General features: G+C 39.5%; 1 protein-coding gene across 2 annotated transcripts in view; it reads right to left on the reverse strand.

Annotated features, from left to right (window-relative positions):
* Nucleotides 1-17,419, reverse strand: part of LOC139229959 (histone acetyltransferase p300-like) — a 98,663-nt gene extending 81,244 nt beyond the window's left edge. For both annotated transcript variants that reach the window (XM_070861642.1, XM_070861641.1), the window contains exon 1: nucleotides 17,144-17,419. In XM_070861642.1, coding sequence (XP_070717743.1) covers nucleotides 17,144-17,228 — 85 coding nt within the window. In that variant the 5' untranslated portion in view covers nucleotides 17,229-17,419. The remainder of the gene's footprint in view (nucleotides 1-17,143) is intronic.
* Nucleotides 17,420-20,754: the final 3,335 nt, after the last annotated feature.

A 20,754-nucleotide genomic window follows, 5' to 3' on the forward strand; every position in this document is an offset into this window, starting at 1 on the left:
TGCAACTAATGAACAATTATGAAAGACACTGCTGATAATTTAATCTTCTATTACGTAAATTGTAATTTTTGAAAAAAATTTCTTCCTAAGGTTACTCAAATGTTACACCATTCAGCAATACAAGTTCAAACATCACTAATACAAGTCCTTCAGGAAGATGTTTTTAAGCAACAAAAACAGAAAATGCTGGAAACACTCAGCAGGCCAGGCAGCATCTGTGGTGAGCGAAACAGTTAACGTTTCAGGTCCTGCAAGTTCAGAGGGATGTAGGTTGGAGTGAGGGGAACGAAAAAATTGAGACGGGCGATGTCACGTCAGTACTTAGCAATGAAAAGATCTAGAGAGGGTAATAGGCCAGAGAAAGGGGTCCAGATAGAACGAGAATTCTGAAAGTGAAAGAACAAAGGGGAGGGGGGGGGGGAAAGAGGAGGAGAGAAGACCCCTGGCCAAAGAAGTGGGCATGGAGACGAAAGTGACGGAAAAAGAGCTCGGCATCGAAATTCATTGAGGTGGGAGCATAAGGAGGTGAAGCGCAAGTGTTCAGTATGGAGTTAAACAGCTTTTCATCCCAAAAGCTGAGATTTCTGATAAATTGAGTTCACAATTAGTGAACATTTTACTGTTCCTGACTTATGGTACGACGTAGTTATAACAATTAGTGAAATTGCAACATTAAGACTTTGCACTTAACTATTGCAAAATTGATTTCTCCCCACCCCTTGCATGTTCTTGTTCAAAAATTGTAACTAATTTTACTGAAACTCAAACACAAAGAATGAAAAACTATTCACAGTATCCTTGCACTCTATTTAAAAGCTGCTCCACTTTAAGCTATGCTAGTGAAACTGTTTCTTCTAAATACAAATCAAAACTTGCTTATACTTTTGTTTTATGAATTAAACTATCAAATTAGTCACTATCTACATATTTCACAATTTTTCATACAATTTCCAACCAAATTAAAAATTATTAAATTGAAAAGTATAAAATAGTATTTTAAGTGTTAGAATGCAAGGTGTGTTATTGCACAATGCATTTACATTTTAGTTCATTTGTTTTAGAAAGTCCTGCACCAAATTAAAAATGCTTGAAAACGGACTTCACAATTGTGGACTTAACTGGAGTAGCACAACTTCTAACTACTGAGGAATTAATGCTCAATAAGGCCACAAAAAGGTGTCAAACACCAAGCTGCAACAGCTACAATTTACCATAATTACCTCATTCTTTTTCAAAGCAGTAATTTCAAAAGTGATCTCAAAATTTTATTAAACAGTAAGCTGATTTTCATTGTCAGCATAGAGCAACATTATTTGGCAATACTTTAAGTTTAGTCAAACCAATTTTTCTGAATTGTCAACCGTTGCTTCAATTAAAAAAAGCAGTAGAGCTTTTCTAATACAGTATATGTAAACTTAGATTACAAGTCTCCTGCCATATGTAGAATATCTCACACCTAAAAATCTAACCATAATTATTTTTCTTTACTCTATGCAAATACAAAGGAACCAAAGTGCGCTGAACTTACACAGCTTGACATCATTTTGAAACTGGGACACCAAATATATGAATGAGTATCAAATTAAGACTCCTCATTAATGTTATTTAAATGCACTACCACATATTGAACCTCAACATTTTTCTATCACTCCCTCAGACACCGATACTCTTAATGATGTATTCGAGGTAGGTAAGTATATTTAGAGCTCCTCTGCTTAATTCTTTAAAAACTGAATTGTGCTCAGGATTAGCTATTTAGCTCAAACAACTAAAATGAACTGAAGTAGAAAATTTATCATCCATTTTTAGTTTGCTCACTCTCTCTCTCTCATCAATTCGGACAGATTATCTTATATCATGGAGGCAGCAGTGTCCTTTGAATAAAGCAAGAGAACTGCATGGTTATTAGAAAACTTCAGGTTCAAAAAAATACAACGTTTCAATTGAAAAAAATCTCAAATTGTCCTTTTAGTTAGTAACATTTTTCCTGCATTTAATTTTACCAAAGAAAAATGGGTAATATGGTTTTCAAAGATTACTTTCAGGCACACCGACTCACTTAGTTCCATCATACCTTCTAGACCTCCTTTAGCTTCTCCAAGGAATATCATTTATATTGGAACTTCATGGGGTAAGCGCAAAGTACTTACTTGTCTTTGAAGTAGAAGGGTGTTGAAGGAAGCAAATTACCATGATGGGCAAGGGGAAAATGGAGAAATAAATCAAACCCTACCACGGAGCCAACTGTCTTTCTTCTACCCTCCACCTCGCCATCAGGATAACTTTTTATTTTATTGTAGATACATATGTTGAGCAAAATTATTTTCATATGCTTATTAAACTATGTTCTTGTTAAAGACACCTAAAATTTAAAATTCCATCTACATTTAACAGAATCAATTATTTCAAGTTTGAATTTATGACCAGCGATGTTAAATTTCAAAAGGAAATTGACAGCACGCCAATTCAATGGCGTTAGTCAAAGTCCAAGTTTAAGATGTTGCAAGGATACTGAAAACCTTCAGATTCCACTGGAAAAAATTTGAAGAAGAAAAACTCAATTTCCAATTATGATGGATCAACTTTGAAAATGTCTACATAAGTATGCTGCAACACTTCTGCTAACTTGACCAGTATAGCCACTCAAGAGTTTGGCCATTACATGCATAAAACAATAACTGATTCATAAACTGCAGGAAGTATGCCCATTTAATCCCCAAATTTCAAAATGCCCATAGCAAGCTTCAAATTCAGTCATGCATCCTTCAACATCCATAGGCTTAAAGTTCCAAATATTTGCTTTTATTATCCAAAGAGGACATACGCAACAGGCTGGTGGAATGGGCAGACACGTGGCAAATTAAATTTAACGCAAAGCAGTGTGAAGTGATACATTAGGAAGAATAAGGAGAGGCAATATAAATTAACGGGTACAATTCTAAAGGGGGTGCAGGAACAGAGGGACCTGGGGGTACATGTGCACAAATTGTTGAAGGTGGCAGGGCAGGTCGAGAAAGCGATTAAAAAAACATGGGATCCTGGGCCTCATAAATAGAGGCATAGAGTACGGAATAACTTTATATATGATTTATAAAACACTGGTTCAGCCTCAACTGGAGTACTGTGTCCAATTCTGGGCACTGCACTTTAGGAAGGATGTGAAGGCCTTAGAGAGGGTGTAGAAAAGATTTACAAGAATGGTTCCAAGGATGAGGGACTTCAGTTACATGGATAGACTGGAGAAGCTGGGGTTGTTCTCCTTAGAGCAGAGAAGGTTGAAAGGAGATTTGATAGAGGTGTTCAAAATCATGAGGGGTCTGGACAGAGTACATCAAGAGAAACTGTTTTCATTGGTGGAGGGTCAAGAACCAGAGGTCACAGATTTAAGGTGATGGGCACAAGAACCAAAGGCAACATGAGGAAAAACTTTCTTACGCAACGAGTGGTTATGATCTGGAATGCACTGCCTGTAAGGGTGGTGGAGTAGATTCAATCGTGGCTTTCAAAAGGAAATTGGAGAAGTACCTGAAGGATAAAAATTTGCAGGGCTACGGGGAAAGGGCGGGGGAGTGGGACTAGCTGAAGTGCTCTTGGAGAGAGCCGGCACGGGTTCGACGGGCCAAATAGCCTCCTTCTGTGCTGTAACCATTCTAATTTATTGAACGCTGGTCCCATTACACTCAATTGACTCCTCTACCGAAGAGTTGAACTTTAGTGATGTTCATATCCCGATGCTATTTAATGGAACAATCCATAACAAAAACAGTGGGAAGTTACGCTAATTTAAATCCTCTACTTCACTGGCTCTGTAATCACTGATGTATGGTCCAACAGGCCAGAAACATCCCAGATTTTTCCCTGGCTTCTGTTGGGTTAGACCATCTTGCCTAAAGTCCCACTGGCATTAGTTCTAACACCACCAAGCAAGGGTGCAATGGCTCGGTGAAGAAATATTCTACCAAATTTTAGATTGGAAAAGGCAATTGCAGGGTAAAACAGTAACAGAGCAATGGAGGGCATTCAGAGAAGGGATAGATCACATACAAACTAGGCATATTCCTTTGAAGAGAAAAGCTAGAGCATCCAAAGCTAATGCACCCTGGCTGACAAAGAAAATAAAAAAGTTAAAATAAAATAGAAAAAGGAGGCTCGAGAAATGTCAGGAGCAAGATTCAATTAATAACCAGGAAGATTATAGAAAGCACAGGAGGGAATTGAAAAAGTTAATACGAAAGGCAGAGAGAACATGGAGAGCAAAGAGAGGTTACGAGAAAAGATTAGCAGGCAACATTAAATCGCACCCTAAAACATTTTATAAACATATAAAGTGTAAGCGGTTTGCTAGGGAAAATGTTGGGCCTATTAAGGACCCAAAGGGAAAGTTTCATGTAGAAGCAGAGGGTTGGCTAAAATATTAAATGAGTACTTGGCATCTGTCTTCACAAAGGAGGCAGATGATGTGAAGATTACACTAAAAGAGAGGGAAGTTATGGACAGGATAGGAATAGAGAAGACGCATTAAAAAAGTGGAGATGTGGGGCTAAGCACGACTGCTCTAAGTGCCAGCATAGGCACGACGGGATAAAGTTTCTGTGCTTCTATGTAAATGAGGAATTCTGAACTTTTCTATAAACCAGTTATCTATCAGGATTTAAAAGGTACGTCATTAAGTCAATTTATTTAAGTATAATATATATATATATATAAGTAGATATATTTTCACACCTTGTGCAATGACTGATATTTGTATTCATTTCATGTGAATTCATAAACCAAAACTTTCCAATTAACCAATTAAAGAAACACAAGTGTGTTAACATTATTTTTTGGGGGAGTCATTTATTATTCAAAATGTTTTTATCCTTTCAACATTCCTATACAGTGCAAGAAAATCTAACCAGCTCAGTGCTTGAAAAGCCATCCAAGTTAACTGACCACAAAAATAGGAAGCACATCACTGGCCAGACTTACTTACAGATATATACATGGCTTCGCCTTGTGTTTTTAAGTAAAATTAGCATTTTACTCGTGAGGCCCTGAGACTACTAGTTTAAAAAAAAGATGCTATCTACTAGTTATGACAACTTCCACAATAATGTTGTACAGCACGCTACCAACTTTGGAAGCAGATTTGCTGCAATACTTGTGGCCTTTACAAGCTAAACAGTGTATCTTTAGAGAAGTGCTAGTAAAATCATGGAGGGGACCACTATTATCTCTGAAGCAGCTTTGTGCAACAACCACTCAGAATTCTTCCGGAGCAAATCAGGCCCAATGGCATCACAGCTTGAAGGTGCACTGCCAAGAGGAGGTTTAAATCAAGTTTCCTTGATAGCTCACTGAATAAATACACAACATAGTACTGTACGGAATGGGAAGGTCCTCGATTTAATTCTTGGAATGTGCCCAGTTTGATCATCTCAACTAAGTGCAAGTGAGTATAACTGCCTTCAGCATCTCAGGGCTAGGTAGATCAGCCTCCCCACTCCTAATTATTACCCAGTGGCTGTTACTGCAACAAATGTAGGAAGATTGGTAACTTGGCTTGGTAGCAGAAGGTTTTCACTGGCCATGGAACTTTATAGCAGTGAGAGTTATCAAAGTTGAGAGAGAAGGTGAGAAAACTGGGAAGAGGGTGGCCAGGAGTTCAAGATCCCTACAAAGTGTCCTTGGCATAACTTATCATTTATGAATGTTTACTCTGAAGATTGCAACAACTGAAGATATTACTTTGTTTTGAACTATATTAAGAAATTTGATATTTAAGTTATAAGAACATAAGAAATAGGAACATTCGGCCCTCGAGCCTGCTCCGCCATTCAATAAGATCATGGCTGATCTGATCATGGACTCAGTTCCACTTCCCCGCCCGCTCCCATAACCCCTAATTGTTTAAGAAACTGTCTATTTCTGTCTTAAATTTATTCAATGTCCCAGCTTCCACAGCTCGCTCAGGCAGCGAATTCCACAGATTTACAACCCTCAGAGAATAAATTTCTCCTCATCCCTGTTTTAAATGGGTGGCCCCTTATTCTATGATTATGCCCTCTAATTCTAGTCTCCCCCATCAGTGGAAACATCCTCTCTGCATCCACCTTGTCAAGCCCCCTTATATGTTTCAATAAGATCGCCTCTCATTCTTCTGAATTCCAATGAGTAGAGGCCCAACCTACTCGACCTTTCCTCACAAGTCAACCCCCTCATCCCCGGAATCAACCTAGTGAACCTTCTCTGAACTGCCTCCAAAGCAAGTATATCCTTTCATAAATATGGAAACCAAAACTACACGCAGTATTCCAGGTGTGGCCTCACCAATACCTTATATAGCTGTAGCAAGACTTCTCTATTTTTATACTTCATCCCCTTTGCAATAAAGGCCAAGATACCATTGGCCTTCCTAATCACTTGCTGTACCTGCATACTATCCTTGTGTGTTTCATGCACAAATAGCCCCAGGTCCCGCTGTACTGCGGCACTTTGCAATCTTTCTCCATTTAAATAATAACTTGCTCTTTGATTTTTTTCTGCCAAAGTACCTTACACTTTCCAACATTATACTCCATCTGCCAAATTTTTGCCCACTTACTTAGCCCTGTCTATGTCCTTTTGCAGATTTTTTGTGTCCTCCTCACGCATTGCTTTTCCTCCCATCTTTGTATCATCAGAAAACTTGGCTACATTATACTCAGTCCCTTCTTCCAAGTCGTTCATATAGATTGTAAATAGTTGGGGTCCCATCACTGATCCCTGCGGCACTCCACTAGTTACTGGTTGTCAATCAGAGAATGAACCATTTATCCCCACTCTCTGTTCGTTAGCCAATCCTCTATCCATGCTAATATATTACCCCCACCCGTGAACTTTTATCTTGTGCAATAACCTTTTTTGTGGCACCTCATCAAATGCCTTCTGGAAGTCCAAATACACCACAGCCACTGGTTCCCCTTTATCCACTCTGTTCGTTACATCCTCAAAGAACTCCAGCAAATTTGTCAAACATGACTTCCCCTTCATAAATCCAGGCTGACTGCGTCTGACCGAATTTTGCTTTTCCAAATGTCCTGCTACTGCTTCTTTAATAATGGACTCCAACATTTTTCCAACCACAGATGTTAGGCTAACTGGTCTATCGTTTCCTGCTTTTTGTCTGCCTCCTTTTTTTAAAATAGGGGCGTTACATTTGCAGTTTTCCAATCTGCTGGGACCTCCCTAGAATCCAGGGAATTTTGGTAAATTACAACCAATGCATCCACAATCCCTGCCACTACTTCTCTTAAAAACCCTAGAATGCAAGCCATCAGGTCCAGGAGATTTATCTGCCTTCAGTCCCATTATCTTACTAAGTACCACCTCCTTAGTGATTGTTATTGTTCCTCCCCCCCATAGCCCCTTGACTATCCACTGTTGGAATATTGTTAGTGTCCTCTACCGTAAAGGCCGATACAAAATATTTGTTCAGAGTTTCTGCCATCTCCATGTTCCCCATTACTAATTCCCCAGTCTCATCCTCTCAGGGACCAACATTTACTTTAGTCACACTTTTCCTTGTTATATACCTATAGAAACTCTTGCTATCTGTTTTTATATTTTGTGCTAGTTTACTTTTAGTCTATCTTGCCTTTCTTAATTATTTTTTTAGTCATTCTCATGTCAATGCGAATGCAATTAACACTGAAGACTGCATCAACATGTACTGGCCATTTCTAATGTATTGATTTTCATGCATTTTCCCCCACAATGATTGTTACACACTACTTTTCAATAAGGCCCTTTTTACAAAGACTTAGCTAATTACTGAAACTTGATATAACTTTAATCCAATATATCAAAACACACTGACTATTTTCATCTTCCTTGAGCAAGCATATTTTTTCATTGCATACTTGGGCAAATAAGAATCTACAGCATTTGTCATTATATAATTTAATGCCTGTTTGGTGCCAAATCTTTCATAAGTAACTGCACAAAAATGAATCTAAAAGACATTTTTACATTAAAATCCTATTCTCCTGTATATCTCTCAGCACCTTTTTGTAAACCTAGAGTGGACTAGAGTTGTCAGTTTATTTGTAATGAATGAGCAGAAATTTCCTCCAACTAAATATTGGGACAACCAAAGTCACTGTCTTTGGCCCCCACCACAAACTCTGTTTCTATCCCTCTCCCTAGCAACTGTGCTTGGCACCGAGATGAGCTTCCGACCACCAGAACTGCCTCCTTCCAGTTCCGTAACATCGCGCGACTCCGACCTTGCCTCAGCTCATGTCCTGCTGAAACCCTCATTCATGCCGTTGTTACTTCCAGACTTGGCTATTCCAATGCTCTCCTGGCCGGCCTCCCATCTTGCACCCTACATAAATTTAGGCTCATCCAAAACTCTGCTGCCGTATCTTAACTTGCGAAGTCCTATTCACCCATCATCCCTCTGCTCGCTGACCTTCACTGGCTCCTGATCAGACAACACCTCAACTTTAAAATCTTCATCCTGGTTTTCAAATGCCCAACCCCCCATGGTATTGCTCCTCCCCATTTCTGTAACCTCATCCAGCTCTACAAACCTTCCAGATCTCAGTGCTCCTCCAATTCTGGCATCTTGTGCATCCCAGATTTTAATCGCTCCACCATTGGCAGCCGTGCTTTCAGCTTTCCTGGCCCCAAACACTGGAATTCCCTGCCTAGAACTCTTGCTCCTCCTTTAAGATGCTCTTTAAAACCTACCTCATTGACCAAGCTTCTGGTCATCTGTCCAGATATCTCCTTTCGTGGCTCGGTGTCAACATTTTATTGATAACACACTTAAGCAGCATCTTGGGGCATTTTGCTATGTTAATGGCTCTATATAAAAGCAAGTTATTGTTGTTGTAACTCCACCCGTAATTAAAAACTTACACATACACACAAACAGCCTAGTCTTTCCCTTTATAAAATAAATATAAATTGTTCAGCTGCTTAAAACAGTGAACTATTGAGCCTTACAAACCAGGAATATCCTAGGTTTGAGTATCTTTCAATACTGTACAGTTAGTTAATCTCAGCTGAGATGGCACTGCCACTATAAATGATCTTAATGACAGTGTTGAATACAAAGCAACTTGAAAAATTGGGGAATACAAATAGGAAAACTTTTTTTTAAAAAAATTTTTGTTAGAACATGCAGATTATAGGGCGTTATGAAAGAAATGGTTAAAAGTATGAAAGACTGGGACAGGGTAGATAGAACTAGACTGTTTTCAGTAGTTGGGTCATAGATACAAAATTAAAAACAAGAGATTTAGAACAGAGGGCAGGAGAAACTTCTTTCGGCAGAGTTAAGGCTGTGGAATTCATTTCCAGAGTTTGTGGTTGAGTCGCCATTCAAGATCAGATTGGATAGGTAGGACCGGGGAAAAGGGTTGAAGGGATACAGGCACAGAATGGGTAAATGTGATTAGAGCCGTTTGCTCGCATGGAGGATAAATTCTGACAGATTGGTTGGGCAGAATAGGCTGTTTCCGATGGAGTTGCTATGGACTGTGCTTTGAGAGCGGGAGGGCGGGGGTGGAAAGAGAGAAGAGAGACACAAAAGTGCACTTGTGACTTTTACATTTAGCCATCATTCTTTTCCTTCCCATAATTGAATAGTCTGCTGATAGTCACTGCCTAGATTCACATAACTATATTTCACCTGGGAGTCAATGCAATCGGAGGGGGGGGGGGGGCGATTATCAGGCAGCATAATGGTCAAGTTGAAATCAATTGGAGCAAACTAAATTAGTAATGACCCTGCATTGCCATTTGGCTTGGATTATTTTGGCTTTCATCAGGACAGGCAACTGTTTCAAATATATACACTATAGGGCTATCGCAAATGCAATTCTTAGAAAACTTACAGCAAATTTTATGGGCCTACATGAGCAAAATCCAGCATGCTTACAAAAAGCATGGTTTTTACATCAGCGAGCAAGGCAGTTTTTCCAAGTTTTATGTTCTTAAAATCTGGTCATCACATCAATTTGTTCTCAAAAAGAGTCATACTAGGCTACTGGTGACTACATTACTGCTTAGGAACCCTATATATTGCCATGCAATTCATATTTCATTATACTAGCCCCCATGTGCAGTAATCGTTGCTGCATAGGGATAAAAATACAAATTTAGACCTGAAATGCCATGATAGTATACCACGACACAGTACAAAATACTGGCTAGGTCAGTTGGAGAACTGTACACCGTTTTAGCCACTCTACTGTAGAAAGAACATTAAAGAGTATATACAGTGTATGCATATTAATGCCTGGAATGGAAAACTAGTTAAGAAGAGAGGCATGATACTGGGGCTATTTCCACTGAATCAGAAGGCCAATAACATTCAATGGTGATTCTTTTCAAACTAAAGAGTTTTGAAATAGGGAAAGACGATATTTCCTCTGGTTAGGGAATCAGTGCTGAAGGTTCATCAATTTAAAGTCATCAGTGAGGGAAGGTGAGTGGGGAAGGGGGGGGCTACGAAAAATTCCTTTAATCAGAGGTTGTTGAATTATCAAATGCTTTGGCACCGGGAGTGGTTGAGGCATTGACCACTGCATCGTTTAAGGGAAAATAGGATTCAAAAATTTGGACCGATAGATACAAGGCTACGGTTAAGACAGTAGTATTGGGGTTAGATTTAGATTGCTCTCGCATACAACTGGCATAGACACAACGGACCAAATGGCTTCCTTCTGTGTTGCAAACTTCTTCTGTTCGATGGGTTATTAAACAAATAACTTGGATAAGAAATGGCTGCCAGCAAGTTATACAGAGAATACACACTGGGAGACGAATGGCTTATGGGAAATAAACTGAAAAATACACAGACTACTTAACTCATGAGCACCACGGGCATGAGTTAATTTACAGCAGCCATCCTGTGTTCTATTTAAACAAGAGATTTTTTTATAAAGTCACTCAAGTCCAAATTAATTTTGTACCATTTTGGCCAACAGCACAGATTTAGAAACTGCAAGTGATTAACTTGCAAAGGAGCTCAAAATGGTGAAACAAATAAGTTTGTAATAGAAACCTTTTTATTTAAGCATCTTAAAATAAATACAACATGCATCAGTGGTAGGTGGTTTACAGAAAACATTCTTAATTTGCAAGGTTTTAAAAAAAATATTCACTGATAAATTGTAATCAAGTTGTATAAAAGCCAATAATTCAATCAAGTGCATTTTTATGTTAAAATCTGTGAAAACGATTGGTTTCTGGACAACGGAGCGAGAGGATGAATAATTACTTCAAGAATTGTTATTTATAATATTCAGACACTTTTTTCTGCTGGTGGATTACCAGGAAATAACCTGTACACAAACACGATATTGTGCAATGAACTGTATTATGCAAATGTCACAGGCTACCTTTTTTAAAAAACATGGCGATAAATTAACATTTTATTGCTTGATATAGAGCAATATCCCCCCTCCCCAAAAAAATCATTTAAAATGGGATATGCAGAACGATGTGTCATTATGATGAACCATATCAAAATGAGTAAGTTTTCATCCATTCCATTTTATGACTTTTTCTGTTAATTTGTGCAACCCAAAGTGAGAGTTGTCAGCACGAGAGAATGGAACACTTTCCATCCCAGCTACTCCGCATTAAGATCCAAGTTAGGTATAGGATTTAGAAAGCAAAGCTCTCTCTACTTTCTCACGCACCAGCCATTGTCGCTTGACTGAGATGGCCAATTAATGCTATATTCTGAAATTACTTTTGCAAGTCCTAATTCAATAAAAAAGCTCACGCTATGTTGTAGCATTCTAACACAATTCTATCAACCTCCTAAACAAATTGTAAAATTTACTATTAATAGAAAAACTGCATTACACACAAGCACCAAAACTGGGAAGTTGCTATAATTTGCATACTCCGGATCATCAATAGAAATTTGGATAAATACAGATTTACTTGTTTAAGATTCTGTGATTCAGACATGGCGAGCACATGCAATGTAGCTTTTGATATTCTATTGAGAAACTGGCTAAATTAAAACATTAAGATAATCAAGTTCACAAGAAATGGAGAAATACTGAAGCTGATTTTGCAAAAAATTAATTCAAATATGATGTTTAAAAGAAAAGTTCTATGAATCATATACAATATTCTATGATTCTTTGCTATTAACTTACTTGAGGACACTAATCTATTCAGCGCTAATCCACGGTACATCACTGGGCATAAAACAGCACACACAACTACATACAAAATGTGTTGACAATGATGGATTATTCCGATCTTTTATTTATATGAATAGTTAGTGATACTTTTACACCAATTGAATCACCATCACAAGCAAGAAATTAATATTCTGAGAATAGACACCTTCCAATGGAATTGAAGGAGGGGTCAAATTAATTGGGGGTGGTGGGGTGGGGGTGGGAAAGAGGCTGCTCAGAAATAATTGAGGTCTTACTTTGACAGCCAAGTTGAGCTCTCGGCAAAATTCAGCCCTAAAGATACAGTAATGGAGTATTACCTCACGCAAAAATTACTTCCACTACCTTCTTTTCTCCCCAGTCTTGCCAATAGCTTTAGCAAATGAGCTGTGGAGCCATGGGTCAATGTTCAAATTCAAGGACTGCTTGGAAGCATGTCCCTCAACGTGGGAAATTAGTATACTGTCCACAAGAATATTACAGATTTTTCTATATTCATGCAGGATCGCAACTACAGCATTTATCCTTGCAAATGATATGAGAGGACACCTTTGTACGGGACAAATACATGACAACTTTAAGATGGCTGGTTAACTTTTTGAAACTGACAAAAAGTTGTCAAGCAACAGTTCAATATATGTAGTAAACTCATTTAAATAATCAATTGCCACTGACAACAATACTACTCGGGGGTTTAATAAAAGAGGCTTATGACAGTCGGTTCTTCACTAAATGCAAGCAGCAGAACCAACTTGATTAGGCACTAGCAAGAATATTTTTCATGAACCACATATTTGTCTTACCTAGCTCTAAACATAGTCGCAAAGTTGCTGGCTCACTCATCTTTGCTACAAAGTTCAAAAAGATTTTGAAAGAATACATACTAATATCATGGCTTCCTATTTTCATAAGACCACCTTTTATCTTTGCACTATTCATACGACTATGTGGTACTGCTAGTCTTGAAAGCCTAACTATGTATTGGAATCTAAGAAATGGGAATGTTTTTAAACTAGATTTTTAAAAATTGGTTCAAGGGCGAGAAGGACTGCAAATAAAAAGCATTCATAGAAACATAGAAACATAGAAAATAGGGCCAAGGCTTTCAATAACTCAACATTTTTGAAGCCTAACTGCAACTACGTAGGCAAGTTAATAATATTGAGAAGAAGAATATTCACGATGTTGGGGAAATCCAGAACCAGGGGTCACAGTCTAAGGATAAGGGGTAAGCCATTTAGGACCGAAATGAGGAGAAACTTCTTCACTCAGAGAACTGTGAATCTGTGGAATTCTCTACCACAGAAAGTTGGTGAGGGCAGTTCATTGGATATATTCAAAAGGGAGTTAGATGTGGCCCTTACGGTAAAGGGATTAAGAGGTATGGAGAGAAAGCAGGAATGGTGTACTGAAGTTGCATGATCAGCCATAATCATATTGTATGATGATGCAGGCGCGAAGGGCCGAATGGCCTACTCCTGCACCTATTTTCTATGTTTCTATAAGAGAAAAATTCCTAGTCTCAACTCTCTTATCAAACATGATAATACGATACCCCAAAAGGGAGGGAAAAATTGCATGCGGATCAATTCCTGTAAGGTGTCTGGCACAAGGAAGATAGTGAGACAATAGAAAGGGGAAGGGAAATTCTAGGGGGAAGACCTATTGGAAAGAAAAACTTGCATCGTGGCCGGCACAGACACGATGGGCCGAAATGGCCTCCTTCCGTGCTGTAGATTTCTATGATTTATACAGCGGCTTTTGCGGCTACAGGACATCTCAAAGCGCTTTACAGCCAATGAAGTACTTTTGAAGTGTTATAATGCAGGAATTGCTGCAGCCAAATTTCTCACAGCAAGTTTCCACAAACAGCAATGTGATGAATGAGAAAATAAGTTTTTTTTTTTAAAAAGTAGTGTTGGTCAGAACACCAAATTATTAAACCAAATCTTTGGTCGCATATGGTCTGCCTGCAACTTAACATGGCAATCAGAAGGGTCAGATTGGAATTTAAGCCGGCTACTCTATAATTTTATACCAAAAGATTGGAGAACAGGAAGAGAAGACTGATCACTTTAGGAATGCATACATGTGCATATGCATCTTGGAATTGCAAAAAAGCAACACAGAAGGCTTCTGCCATTTCTAATATTCTTTGCCCACTGAGGACTTGAAACAAATCATGCCGTTATATTTGATCACTAGCTGCATCTTTAATTTTAAATACCTGAAAAAATACCACAGTCTGGAAGTTTTGATATAGTGAAGAAGTTGATTAAAACAAAATGTAGTTATTAAATAAGTATATTAAATAAATAAAAAGCTCAAATGATTTGGGGACAATATCAAGTACAATATAAATATATTAAACACTATATTTACAGATACCCTGTACTCAGTTTCTGTATAGTATAAATTCATTGTTGTCTGGATTATAATGGACTATTTGGGGAAAGCAGAAACATTGGAAAACATTAAAAGCTAAATGCAGTTAGCTCACATGCAACAAGTCCCACAATCCATACTTCAGGGGAAAACTCAACTCAAATTCACAAATTGAGCTAAATACGTACATTATTTAAAAAAAACCCTAGATCAAACTCAGTATATGTTTGAGGACAGACTTAGTTACAAAAGTATTTAAACTACAAATCCTGTATCTGTAGAGATTGTATTTTTATTATTTTTAAGACATTTTTCTCCAAGAGGGTTCTAAGCACTTACAAGTGTAGATTGCCAATGGGTACTGATTTGTTCAGAAAAAGCCAGGTGACAGGCTAAACTTTAAGATGCAGAACACTACAAAAGTTAAAAAATATAGAATAAATCATGTATAGTGACTGGGTGATGCCAAGCTTGATGTACACCTCTTTCTGTGGAGGGGATGATTTGAGAACAGAATGATTCAAAGTGGGTGGAGCACCCATTCTTGGTACTGTAGGAAGAACAGTAATACAGCAACCATGGAATGGATTACTGATCTTCTACAAGTGACAGCGGCCGTGCATTATGAAACAGATCAAGGAATAGTTGCCCAATATCTCCACAAGTGAGCTGACCAAATAATATGTAATTTATTGTGCGTCGCGATGAAGCTGTGACGAATACACTTAGATTTCTTCATTCATTTTACCAAGAAACTGTGCGCTATAAAGAACTATGGAATGAGATTTCCATTTAATCTCATAAGGCTGATCATAATTCATTTGCAACTGCTGTTTGAGTTATTATCAAATCACTTGAGGAAATATCTTAGATAGCTGTGAAGTGTCCTCTATTTAGATTTTTAGCAGGCTTTAATGTGGAGTCCCAATTGTCCGAGGATCATTATCAAACTAAGAGGTGCAAATTCATTCACTACACAGCATCGGCGCTACTGCTACAGAGTGAACGATCAAAAACAGAACCATTTAAAAGATGTGACCCAAAGTATTAAATTCATATCAACGAAGGAATAAGGAACATTAACAACCCTGGGCATGAACTTAAAAACAGTAAAATGCCAGTTATTTGGTCAAAGCACCTGCCTTCACTTTGTGCCAGAAATTGATCTGGGTTTTACCAAATTCTACCTTAAAGCCATCAAAAACGTACAGATGTGCATTAAGTTAAATTTTAATAGTTGTGTTTAAAATACTACTGAACGCAACATGCAAGTTGAACTATTCATCATCAACGGAATTATTTCTATCTGAAATACTGTAATAAATGCAGATTATATTATGCATGGAATTTTAACTTGTGAATAAAGTATGATCACAACATGCAATAAATTATCCAGAACTTTCCACACATGAAATAGAACTAATTTCACGTCAGACCACATATTACAAGTTCAATTTTTCTTACACAGTGAAATTTTGCAATAGAACAAAAATCTAAAACTCACTTCTTTGGAAATTCTGCCAAATGAAGTGTATATTCTTTATTTAGATGCTTGTTGACACACCAGAAACCCAGCAGAGCAATGTCACATAATATTTTGCAAAGTCAAAATATTCATGCCAGATCATATGGAACACAGCTTAAAAAGCTTATGTACCATGTATATTATTTTAATACACAACATAGATATATCAATTTCAACTAAAAGCACAACTCTCATTTTAAACACTGTACATAAAAATGCATGCGCTAAACATGTATATTTACTTGCAATTTTTTTACAAAATAAAATCCTACAAAATTCCCTCACGTTACTGAACAAATCTTTCACTTCCAAATCAGAACGAAGTTAAAGAAATCCTCTGAGCGCCAAGGAGCATCTTCTATACTACGATACTGGAACAACATGGTGTAATTCATTTTACCTACATTCCACCCATTCCTCAGAGATCATGCAAAATATAGATTTTTTTTTTAAACTGTAGATTTTTAATCAGTACGCGATGAAACCATTTTAGAAACACACCTAGCAATCCCATACTTGATACGTGAACCATTAAACACACACACACACACACACACCTACACAACCAAGTCAAAGAGGCACTATGACTCTTGCATTTCATCACCTTCCATAACAATAAAGAAAAATCCTAAAGCGTCGCGATAAAATTAATTATTTTGTCCATATCGGTGATTAACAAATACATTTGAAACGCGGTGAATAAGAGAGAGAGAAAAAACTGATAGAACCGAGCATGAAGGAAAAAGGAGACTTCTCCATCCTCCATAACAATACCCTGGTACAAGCACAAACCCTTTCCAGCCAGGAGGAAACCATACCCCCAAAGAATTATCAGAACGATGTATAAATCCCCCCCCCCCTAAAATGTATATTAATACAACAGGGTTAAATAATTTTACACACACACACACACATATATATAAAAAGGGCTGTATCTGAACTAGAGCCTTGATTTTTTAAACCCAAACACCAGCGTTTGCAGATAAAACATTCAGCAAAAAGACATGTATTAAGGTAAATAGACAGACTATATTCAAAGAAATGGTTACAGTACCTGTGCCATCGCTGGCTGAGAGAGCCGGGGAGGAGATTTTAGGCCGCTTGGCTGAAGGCGGTCCGTCCAAGAGATTCTCTGCCATTTCTTCCCCCGAATTTTAAAAAATTACACCTTTCAACTTTGTGTGTGTGTGTGTGTGTGTGTTTTCTCTCTCCCCCCGCACCCCCCTCTCTCTCCTCCCCAAGCAAACCAAAACAAGCAAAAACAACAAGAAAAACTGCGAATTAATCGGTTGATCTTTCTGCTTCTCTCTTTCCCCCCCCCCCCCCACCCACCCTCCTGCAGAATTATTATTTAAAACAATTATATTTTCTCTCACACACACACACACACATATACACACACACACAGAGCCTAAGGCCTAATGCCAGGCCCAGGCTTCTCAGGTCGATCGTCCATGGGCAGCAACAACAAAAAATAACACGAACGGGGAAGGGGGGGGGGGGGGGGGGAGAAGAGGGGAGGAGAGAGAGAGAGAGAGAGAGAGTGAAGAAGAAAAAAAAATAATTAAAAAAGAAAATGAAAGATGAAGCACGACGGCTTCTCCGACGAAAACCACATCGCGATCACTTCACGACCCTCTTTCCTTCCACATTCCCCGCAAAATATTGAAGGGGGGGAAAAAAACCTTTTCTGTCAGAGGAGGGGGGGGGGAACCTTTTCTTTTTTTAAATACCCCCCCTTTCGATCCAATAGAGAAAACGATTCTCCTCTCTCTCTCTCTCTCTCTCTCGAGAAAAAGCCTCCGTTCTTCACAGGGAAAAAAGTGAGCTAACCGTTTTTTAAAATTTACAGAAAATGTTTAAATTTTTTTTCTAAATAACGGACGATGGGAGCCGGCCAAAAGATGAGTTTTTCCACACACACAAAAAAAAAACCACACTACTTTTTTCCCCCCTGTATTGCTGATAATAGGGTTAGTTTTCTTTGCTTTTTTTTTCCCCTCCCACCCGCTCTCTTTTCCTTTTTTTTTGGCGTTCTCTTGTCCCTTTTTTTCCCCCTTGCTATCTCTCTCCTCTCTCGATCCACACAAAGCCGAGCGTGTGTGTGTGTGTGTGTTTTGTCTCTCTCTCTCTCTCCCTTCTTCTTCTTCTTTATCCCCCCCCCCTTCTTTCTCTCCCTATCGCTTCTCTCTCTCTCTCTCTCTCTCCCTGTCTGTCTGTCTCCGTCCTCCTCTCCTCAAAACAAAATGGCGGCTTGTTGTTCTCTCAGACCCAGCGCAGCGACGTGAAGAGAGAGAGAGTGTGAGTGAGTGAGTGAGACCGGGCTTTTCCCCCCCCCGCCCCCCGCCCCCCTCTCCTCGCTCTCACCACCGCGCTTCGGCCCAAATCGGAATCGACTGGCGGAAATGGCCGAAACCCGAGCCGCCGAGGGAGGGGGGGGGGGTGGTGGTGGAGGAAGCCGACTCACGTGACCTCCGCCGCTTCCGCCCATTGGCCCGGCGGCCGTCCCCGCTGACGTCATTTAACTCCACGCTCCCCAGGCTCCTGCAAATCCACCCTGCTGCAATAGCAGAGGGAGGTGATTGTGATGAAATGTAAAACGTTTTTTTTTGGTTGCCAAAATCCAGATTGCATTTGAAGGACTTGCAGCATTTGGTTGGGGAAAATGCCATTTCCCCTCCCTCCCCCTTATCTATGCATTTGAACAATCACTGTTGGATTGTTTCATACCTTATCTATGTTGAATTGTTTCATAGAAGGCACTACCTTTTTCCTCTCTTTCCATGCATAGCATTGCACTTCACACCTATATTCACACACATTATAGATTGCACATACGCAAAATAAATCTATTGCCAACTTTTTCAATAAAGCGAAAATGCAGAAAATCAATGTGTAATATTAGGCTGGAAGCGAGGTCCTTCAACAGCAATTGCTGGCATTGTATATAGCAGTTTACAGTATAGCAAGCTCATGGTCTACAGGGCTGTAGTAATACCCGCCCTCCTGTATCAGTTTGAGGCATGGACGATGTATAGAAGGCACCTCAAGTCGCTGGAGATATATCACCAACGATGTCTCCGCAAGATCCTGCAAATCCCCTGGGAGGACAGGCGCACCAACATCAGTGTCCTCGTCCAGGCTAACATCCCCAGTATTGAAGCACTGACCACACTCGATCAGCTTCACTGGGCAGGCCAGATACGAGACTCCCTAAGCAAATGATTTATGCGGAGCTCCTGCATGGTAAACAAGCCAAAGGTGGGCAGAGGAAACGTTACAAGGACACCCTCAAAGCCTCCCTGGTAAAGTGCGGCAACACCACTGACACCTGGGTGACCCTGGCCAAAGACCGCCCAAGGTGGAGAAAGTCCATCCGGGAGGGCGTTGAGTTCTTCGAGTCTCAACGCAAAGAGCGTGAAGAGGTCAAGCGCAGACAGCGGAAGGAGCGTGCGGCAAACCAGCCCCACCCACCCCTTCCCTCGACGAATGTCTGTCCCACCTGTGACAGGGTCTGTGGCTCTCGTCTTGGACTGTTCAGCCACCAGAGAACTCACTTTGGGAGTGGAAGCAAGTCTTCCTCGATTCCGAGGGACTGCCTATGATGATGAGCAAATAAATCTACTGCAATATAATGTTTTAAAAATACTTCTTAATTTCATGTTTTTAAATACACACCACAATGAAAAGGCGCAGGGAAAGCATGGAAATAAACTGACCCAGTTGTAAATGGTTAATCCGTGATCAATGGAAAAAGACACATGTTTGAGGAGTCAACATGAAGTATCGCATATTAGGTACCTACAAGTTTATCCAGTGAGTAGATAAGCCATGGAGGCGAGGAGGGTTCCAGCTTAGCTGGGACAACAGTAAAGAATTATAATGGGCCTTGGGGTCTCGTGGGTTGGGAAAAGGGGGGTCGGGGGGGGCGGAATCAGCTAAGTTTCCAGTCTCGATCATTGTCCAGCAGCCTCTGCTGGAAACAAGCGCTTATGTGGACGTCAGATGAGGACACAACTGGGCTTTGCTGTGAGCCCTTGTGCTTGACAAGCCTGCTGATACAAGACTTACAGGTAAACAATGGCCACTTGGTCAAGGTGGAACTGTATCCTAGCAAGGAGTCAATGCCTTTAGGAAAGGAGAGTGGCGAAATCTGGTGAAGAAAGGATTTTATTTTTTAAGAGGAATAGGGCGCACAGTCTGAAGTACTCACCTACAAATACTCCAATTCACAAAATATATGGTAATTGATAGATATTAATAGAAGTGAGGATAGTGCGAGTAACAAAAAATAGAGGTGGGAATGTAACTATGTCTATCTGTATAAACAATTAGTGTTATAAATAGCAGCAAAATCCTAAATGTAATTACAAGTCTATAGTCACAGCCTAGGATGACCATATCCCAAACTTGGGAAAGGACTACAATTTAAGCAATGATTGCAATGGTACAACAGACGTTCACTAGATTGATCCCTGGGATGAGAGGGTTGTCCTATGATGAGAGATTGTGTAGAATGGGCCTATACTCTCTGGAGTTTAGAAGAATGAAAGGTGATCTCATTGAAACATATAAGATTCCGAAGGGGATTGACAAGGTAAGTGCTGAGAGGTTGTTTCCCCCGGGCCGGAGTGTGTAGAACTAGGGGGTCACAGTCTCAGGACA

Source organism: Pristiophorus japonicus, chromosome 19, assembly GCF_044704955.1.
Source record: "Pristiophorus japonicus isolate sPriJap1 chromosome 19, sPriJap1.hap1, whole genome shotgun sequence".
Taxonomy (NCBI): domain Eukaryota; kingdom Metazoa; phylum Chordata; class Chondrichthyes; family Pristiophoridae; genus Pristiophorus; species Pristiophorus japonicus.